Genomic DNA, 9,005 nt, shown 5'->3' on the forward strand with positions numbered 1-9,005 from the left:
CATTTATTTATTTTATTGCATTTTAGGTTTTGGGGTACATGTGAAGAACATGCAAAATTGCTGCATAGGTACACACATGGCAGTGTGATTTGCTGCCTTCCTCCCCATCACCTACTAGAAACTAAATGTGGTTTACAAATATGGTGTGATCTCTTCTAGCAGGGCATAGAAAACTTGCCACCAGTGCTCTTGCTACAGAGATAGTGATATCGGAGAACTATTTAAATTCACAGGCTTTGGAGTCAGTCAGACAAACCTGGATTTGTATCTGTAACTCCACTGCTTACTAAATGAGTGACCTATCAGCATATAACCAAAATTCTCTCAGCCTCAGATTGTGCAACTATAAAATGGACAGAAATGGTTGTGCCTTCATGGGTGTGAACATATGGATTTAGTGAATAAGATACCTGTCACAATCCATATTGCATAATAGGTGATCAATTAAATTTAGCCATTATTATTACAAGAAACAATGTTTATACAACCCTCTGAAAGATTTTGTGTTGTTATCACTACTTTGACTTTTAAAATGCAGAATCACTTAGTCAACTAAGAAAATTATATATATAATAAAAAATTAAATCTATCTACCTTATCTATCGATCTATCTGTCTATCACATGGTAGTTGCTAAGTGGAGAAATTCCTCTTTGCCATCTGAAGGTTTGCTTAGAAATCAATTTACAAAAGGCAGATTAATTGAAGAAAATGCATATGAATATATTTAATGTATATACACAGGGGCCTTCAGAATGAGGAGCCAAAGATACAGGGAAAACTGTTCTTGTTTTTTGTTTTTTTTTTTTTGAAACAGAGTCTTGTCCAGGCTGGAGTGCAGTGGCACAATCTTGGCTCACTGCAACCTTCACCTCCTGGGTTCAAGCGATTCTCCTGTCTCAGCCTCCTAAGTAGCTGAGATTACAGGCACCTGGCACCATGCCCACCTAATTTTTGTATTTTTAGTAGAGACAGGGTTTCACCATATTGGTCAGGCTGGTCTCGAACTCCTGACCTCAGGTGATCCGCCTGCCTCGGCCTCCCAAAGTGCTGGGATTACAGGCATGAGCCACTGTGCTCGGCTAAAACTGTCCATTTTTATGCTTAGGTACAACAAAGTATAAACAGCTGTGTAGAAATAGGATTGGACAAAAAGTGCCTGATTGAATACTGATGTTCTGAGTGGGGAAACCCAGCCAAGCCTGTCTGTCTAGAATCTTCTTGGCCTCTCTGAGCAGCAGTCCTTCCCTCTGGGTGTGAGGCAGGACTATCTCTGGAGTGGGGGGATCTTAGGACCTATAGTCAAACAAGGTAGATCAGGGAATTTCTTTATGGCTAGTTTCTACACAGAAAGTTTGGGGGAAGAAATTAGAGTAATATTTTTAGGGTTTATGGCTGGCTTTTGGGAAAAGGGGTTCTGGTTTCCATGATCCACCTTAGAGAAGAGGGATTCTAGTTTCTATGGCTAGCCTGTGGGGAGAATGGGAATGAGAGACAGGAGTCAGGAGAAAGTCAGAAAGAAAGTTGACTTCTGAGGCTGCTGCTGAGGTCTGCATTTAGACGTATTTTTCTCTTCTGAGCCCCAGCTATAACTGGTATATGTATACTTACAACTCTGTCTCTCTTTCCATATATGTGTGTGTGTGTGTGTGTGTGTGTGTGTGTGTGTGTATACAAACATACTGTATATACATTATGTATACATATTATATATAAGTTATATATTATATATAATCATATGTGTAGGTTTGTTATATATAATTGCATAAAAATTATATAGTATATGATACATATGATATGTAATTTATATAAATTATCACTTTTATATACTATATATAAAAATGTTATGAATGAGTTTAGATTGCTGGAGAATTACAAAGGAAGTAAAGAGGTATATTTTTCACCCAATTATCTCCAATCATACCATCCTACACAATTGTGTATTTGTCAAAATTAACCTTCACATGTTACCAGTTTTCCCATTAATGCCCTCTCTCTGTTCCAGAATCCAATACACAGTGCCACGTTGCATCGAGAAGATTAACTTTCAGAGGGTGCTTTTTCCTGATTTGAATAGTTTGGTTTTTGGTCCCATTTATTTATTCTGTTTTATTTAAGCCAAGGGGCCAATATGTGTATGTCAAAACCATTGATGAAACCAGCCCTTTTTCGTTCTGTAGCAATCACTTATTTTGTTGTTGTTAAATTTAAAGTGAAAATGATGTGAGTTTGAGCTAGTAGCAGGATAAGCAGGTGAAAATTCTATGAGTTTGATGGAGCAGAAAGAAAACCAGACTGTAATTCACACATTGAGATTCCTCCCAAAGCTCTGCTTTCAACTGCTTGAATGAACTACAGCAAAGTAGTTACACTTCCCATTTCTTGGCTGTGATCTCTGTGAAGCAGGAATCACAGTATCTGTCAGAGAATTACCTTCAGGTGATGTTGAAAAGATAAAATAAGGGGAAGAGTTTTAACTTTCTTAGGAGGCCATCACAAAAACTACAAAGTATGATGTGAACTTCCCTAGAGGAATCTCCCCTAAGTGCCTGTGCATATAGAACATCTGCAAAGGTCAGAGTCTGCTGAGGAGAGGAATCCAGTCCACAGTCTTCAGCTGTAAGAAATGAGCTTTTAACTATTCACAATAGCAAAGACATGGAGTCAACCAAAATACCCATCAACAGTGGACTGAGTTAAAATAATGTGCTGCATACACACCATGAAATACTATGCAGCCGTGAAAATAATGAGATCCTGTCCTTTGCAGCAACATAGATGGAGCTGGAGGCCTTTATCCTAAGAGAATTAATGCAGGAACCAAAAACCAAATACTGTATGTTCTCACTTATAGGAAGGAACTAAATATTGAGTACACATGGACACAAAGATGGGAACAATAGACACTGGGACCTGCTTGAGACTGGAGGGTGGAAGGAGGGAGAGGATTGAAAAACCACTCATCATCAGGTACTATGCTGATTACCTGGGTGATGAAATAATCTGCACACCAAACTCCCAAGACGTGCGGTTTACCTGTATAACAAACCTGCACCTATACCCCTGAACCAAAAATAAAAGTTTAAAAATAAATACATCAATACATACATAGATAAATAAGGTAACATCTGAAGAACACACTAGAGCAGAGTGCGCTAAAAGGAGGTATTCCTGTAAAGGTTAAAAAAAAAAAAAAAGAGAGATGAGCTTTTAACAATGGAGATTTGCTTCAGGATCCCTGAAACCTGTCTCTTGTAATTTGCTTCCTAAATTTAAGTGGCATTTATTTCCAGTGTGACTCACACGTGATATTCATGTGAGGAATACACATTTTTTCATTGGTTTCATTCTCACTTAATTGTCTATTTAATGCTTCACACCAATTGTTGAAAACAGCCTCTTTCTTAGAGTAGCTGAACTTTAACTCCACTCCCTTGTCCCCAGCCTAACTTCCTGATGGCTACTTCAGTGCCACTTAGCTCTATGCTCTGTTTGTCATAAAGGGTGGGGAAGCACAATTTATTCCCCCAGCCATGGGTCACCTGCCCAGCCAGAGCGACCTCAGCCCTGGCCTGTCTGAGCCCTATACTGGAGTGCTTGGTCTCCAGCCCTCAAGTGGGAGGTATTGGTAATATAGGGGCCAGAGGAAAACTGCCCTTTTGGCCTCGAAGGTTTGCTAAAAATCAGCTGACAAAGGCAACTGAGAAAAGGCACACAAATTTATTAACATGCATGGAGCCTTATAAAATAGATCTCAAAGAAATGGCCGGATGGTTGATGCTTTTACACCATCTTGAGGTTACAGAAAGAATGGGGTCTTGGCTCGTAGCCACACAGGTTAGGAGGGGGAGAAGAGGAGGCTTGGCTAGTAAAGGTGGTTTTGTTATGCTGATGAGACTCTGCCCACAGAGAGAAGACATAGTGAATATTTCTTTCAGACCTTTAAAGATGTCAGTCTCTCAGTTCATCTTTCCTTGATCAGACAAGGGAGGCCTTCAGAGAAAGCCTGGCTACCTCAATGCAGATTTTTTCTCCCTCTCTCTCTCTCTCTCTTTTTTTTTTTTCATGAGAGAGCTTCTCACTGTGTTATCCAGGTTGGAGCACAGTGGTGAGATCTTGGCTCACTGCAACCTCCGCCTCCCCGGTTCAAGCAATTCTTGTGCTTCCTCCTCCCAAGTACCTGGGATTACAGGCGTGCACCACCACGCATGGCTAATTTTTGTATTTTTAGTAGAGACAGGGTTTCACCATGTTGGCCAGGCTGGTCTTGAACTCCTGACATCAAGTGATCCACCTGTCTCGGCCTCCTAAAGTGTTGTGATTACAGGCATGAGCCACCACGCCCAGCCAGATTTTCTCTACAGATGGAAATCTCCCCCACAAATGACAGCTTTGCAGGGCTGCTTCTGTTTGCAACCCTCTGAACATCCATCTCAAAATATATCAAAAGAAGTGTATTTTGGGGTGAAATATTTTGATTCCATCAGTGACCATCTTCTGAGATTATCTGCTGACATTCTGATCCTGCCTGAATTCACTCTTCCTGCCTCTGCCAGGAAGTACCCTTTCAATGCCATATTTAATTATATGCTAATTGCCTCATAGGCACAAAGCCTGTTCCCTCAACTATCCTGGTAAGAGCCAACCTGGTAATAAAATAACAACAACAATGACAATAGCCATTTTTGTGCTCTTCCTGTCTTGTAGGCACTGAGCTTGGCAGTTGGGATAATCAGTCCATGTAACACTCACATGAAAACATGTGGGAATATGAGACACAGAAAGCTGAAGCTGTTTTCTCAAGGGCACAGGGCTGGGGTATCTGTTTCCTATGTCTGTTGTAACCATTGACCACAAATTTAGTGGCTTAAAACATTTTTTTTTAAATTTTAGATTCAGAGGATATGTATGCAAGTGTGTTACATGGATATATTGCATGATGCTGAGGTTTGGAGTTCTAATGATCCTGTCATCCAAGTAATGAACATAGTACCTGATAGTTTTTTACTCCTTGGCCCCCTCCGTCTCTCCCCGATAGTAGTTCCTAGTTTCTGTTGTTGCCATCTTTATGTTTATGAGTACCCAATGTTTAGCTCCCACTTATAACTAAGAACATGCAGTGTTTGATTTTCTCTTCCTTAGGATAATGGCCTCTAGCTGTACCATGTTGCTACAAAGGACAATATTTTGTTCTTTTTTGTGGCTGTGTAGTATTCCATGATGTATATGTACCACCTTTTCTTTATCCAATCCCTGTCGATGGGCACCTGGATTAATTCCATGTCTGCTGTTGTAAATGGTGTGGCAATGAACATACAAGTACAAGTATCTTTTTGGTAGAATGATTTATTTTCCTTTGGGAATAACCATCAATTAAATGGGTTGTCAAGGTGTTGTCAGGGCTGTGTTCCTTGCTGAAGGCTCTAGGGGAGAATCTGATTCCGTGCCTTATCCAACTTCTAAAGCCTGCCTACATTCCTGGGCTTGGGGTGCCCTTCTCTGTCTTCAAAGTCAGCAGCATAGCATCTTCCAGCTTCTCTCTGTGATTACACCCCCCGCCCCCGCTTCTCCAGCTCCGCCTTTCCCTTGAAAGGACCCTGTCGACAAAAAGAGTCAGACTCTGTAAAATGTTTGAAGATATTTATTCAGGGCCAAGTTGACACAGCCCCCGGAGATCCTAAGAACATGTACCCAAGTTGCTCTGGCTACAGCTTGGTGTCTATGTTTTAGGGAGACATAAGGCATCAGTAGATACATGTAAGATGTACATTGTTCAGTCTGGAAAGGTAGTGTGAGTCAAAGTCAAGGAGTGGGGGTGAGGAGGCTTCAGGTCATAGGTGGACCCAAAGAATTTCTGATTGGCAGTTGGTAGAAAGAGTTGATCTAAAGACCTGCAGTCAATAGAAGGGAGTGTCTGGGCTAAAATAATGGGGTTGTGGAGGCCAAGGTTCTTATTATGCAGATGAAGTTTCCAGATAGCAGGCTTCAGAGAGAATTGATTGTGCATGTTTCTTATCAGACTTTGAAAGATACCAGACTCTTGGTCAGTTCTCGCCTGGATCAGGGAAAAGACCCCAAAAGAGAAGGGGATTGTCTACAGAATGTAGACTTTTCCCATTAGAGACAGCTTTGTGGGGCTATTTTGAAATATGTCAAATAAATATATTTTGGGATAAACTACTTCAATTTCTATTAGGGCCTGCTATCTGTCGTGTTGGTATCTTATTGCTACAAAGAGTCTCTTTTGCCAGTCTTAAAAGCTCTGCTTTAATGTTAATGCTGGTCAGTTGTACCTGAATTGCAAAGGAAGGAGGGTAAAATGAGGCATGTCCAATCCCCTCTTTCCATCATGGCCTGAACTAGTGTTTCAGGTTAAGCCTTTGGAATGCCCTTGGCTGAGAGGAGGGGTCCATTCAGTTAGTTGAGGGGCTTAGAATTTTATTTTTGCTTTGCAACCCTATGATTACATTGGATCCACTCAGACAATGCAGGGTAATCTCTTCATCTCAAAATCCTTAGTCACATGTTTAAAGTCCCTTTTGCCATATGAGGCAAAATACCCATTTCCCCAGGCTCTAGGCTCCAGGAATTTGGATGCAGACACTGGGGGGCACCATTATTTTGCCTACCACAGCTAGTATAAAGTAGAAATGGAACTTGAATTCCCTGACTCCAGTCATTGATTTGAATCTTTGGTGATTCAAATCTGTTGCGTTGAGTCTGTCTGATGACAGTTTTTGTTCAAGATGCTATACAGTGCTGACCGTCTCATATATGGTGTATCATATATATTCCTTTTTCTAACACAGCATATACTATATTGTTCTTAGAATATTCTTGGATGGTATCTATGTAATCAGAGCACTTGGTTCTTCTATGTTGAACATGAAAGAGTCCATTGAAGTGAGCGTTGAAAGCACTGCAATCTCCCTGTTGCCTCTTTTTTGTTCTTTTAGGAGGAAAAGCAAATAACTGGGAAGGAGGTATCCGGATTCCAGGCATCCTTCGTTGGCCCAGGGTGATACAGGCTGGCCAGAAGATTGATGAGCCCACTAGCAACATGGACATATTTCCTACAGTAGCCAAGCTGGCTGGAGCACCCGTGCCTGAGGACAGGTACTCTGATGCCAGGGTGGTTGGTATTGTTGAGCTCTGATTTCACAGCCCAATATGCTCCGGTTTGCCTGCATAATGGTGTGGGGAACAAGGCCTTTGGCCCCCTAGAGTTTTCCTGAAAATCATTGGTATGAGGCAGGCCAATTAACAGGATAAAAGGCATATAAATTTACTTAATGCATATAAACAGTAGGCTTCTGAAGAAAGAGCCAAAGATACAGGGGAGATTGTTCATTTTTATGCTGTGGTTCAACAAAGTACGGGCAATGTGTACAAGTAGGATTGGAGGGAAAGATCTCACCTCATGCTAATGGACTGAGTAGGGAAACCCAGCCAGGCCTGTCTATCTAGATTCTTCTTGGCCTCTTTGAGCACTGCTCCTTCCTTCTGGGCATGGGCCAGGGCCCTCTCTGGAATGGGGACCTTAGGACCTACAGTGAAACAAGGAAGGTCAGAGGATTTATTTATGTAGGGCAGTTTTTACACAGAAAGGCAGGGGAGAAGTTGGAGTGATATTTTTAGGTTTGATGCTGACTTTGGGTATCAGTGGTTTTTGTTCCTATGACTTGCATTGGGGAAGAAGGATTCTGGTTTCTCTGGCTCTTTGGGGTAGAATGGGACTGAGAGACAGGAGAATGTCAGAGAAAAACTTCTGCTTCTAAGGCCACTGCTGAGGCCTTCGGTTTGGAGTGTCATGCTACCTCCAGCTGGACTTGTTATCTCTGTCCAGTCAGGGTCCTTACTGGTGGGTTCCGCAGTGTAAAAACCCGTCTGCAAATCTCTTTATCCCAGAGGGAAATAAACTCAGAGGCACTGAACATTTTTAGTGACCAGGAATGTGGATGGCTGGTGTTTAATTTAGCCTTCATCTTTTGGCATTGTGCTGATGCTGTTATTCTCGTCTGTTCATCCCACCATTGCTTGTCGTTGTGCAGCTGTGCCACAGCCTTTTTGACCTCCCATGTTGGGATCCCACACCTTTTCCTTTGTCTACACTCAGCAGCTTTTTGCTGTAACAGTGAGAAATGCAGCCGATTCCCCAGTTAAGGTCCCATTTCCCAGCATGTCTTCACTGAGAAGTTCAAAATGAAATGTCTTTCTCTTAAATTTAAATATGACTTCATATGACATTGGCAGTGGTTTCTTCCTAAGTGTTATTACCAATCTGAAGAGTTTTAAGTGAAGCACACTGATTAATTGTTTTCATTAGTTTGGTGGCAGGCCAGGCTAATGTCACGCAGGCAGCTGCAAATCTTGTTTAAATTCAGCTGCGATGAGAAGGAAGAGGAAAGAGGAAAGGAAAGACAAAAACAACCACACTGTCAAAGCAAGTTCAAAGATAGGTTTCCTCCTCTCCCACTGTATTCAGGCTTGTTGGTTTATAGGTTACAACTCTGCTCTAGGCATACACCCTTCCTCAACACACACACAGACACACACCAATGAGAAGCACAGCATTGACAGTTCAGCTGTTCTCAAACTTTGAGGTCTCAAAACCCCTTTTCATTCTTTTGTGATTGAGGACCCCAACAATCTTTTACTTAAGTAGGTTATGTCAAGCTATAATTATTATATTAGTAATAAAAAATAACTTTTTTAAAAACACCAAAGCACCCCAAGCTCACATTCCATTGGCGAATACATTGATGATGTCATCATTCATCCTGTGACCACTAGGAATTCCCACTGTACACTCCTGAAAGAGGGATAGTGACAAAGACAAAGAGTGCCTTCCTATTGTTGTAAAAAATAACATGGCCTTGCAGACCTCCTGAAAGGATCCCAGAGATCCCTGAGAATCTCTGGATCACTCTTTGAGACTAGCAGGTGCTATGGGTAAGAGTGGAGATTCTAAGTCAGCACTGGTTGACTTCACTTTTTTTTTTTTTT

At 41.5% G+C, this 9,005-nt stretch overlaps 1 protein-coding gene across 3 annotated transcripts in view; it reads left to right on the forward strand.

The window, feature by feature from the left end:
- The window catches only part of STS (steroid sulfatase), a 200,258-nt gene that overhangs the window by 166,413 nt on the left and 24,840 nt on the right, over positions 1 to 9,005 (forward strand). For all 3 annotated transcript variants that reach the window (XM_037732560.1, XM_037732558.1, XM_037732561.1), the window contains one exon: positions 6,956 to 7,115. In XM_037732560.1, the coding sequence (XP_037588488.1) occupies positions 6,956 to 7,115 (160 nt within the window). The remainder of the gene's footprint in view (positions 1 to 6,955; positions 7,116 to 9,005) is intronic.

Source organism: Cebus imitator, unplaced genomic scaffold (genome assembly GCF_001604975.1).
Source record: "Cebus imitator isolate Cc_AM_T3 unplaced genomic scaffold, Cebus_imitator-1.0 Scaffold455, whole genome shotgun sequence".
NCBI classification, from domain to species: Eukaryota; Metazoa; Chordata; class Mammalia; order Primates; family Cebidae; genus Cebus; species Cebus imitator.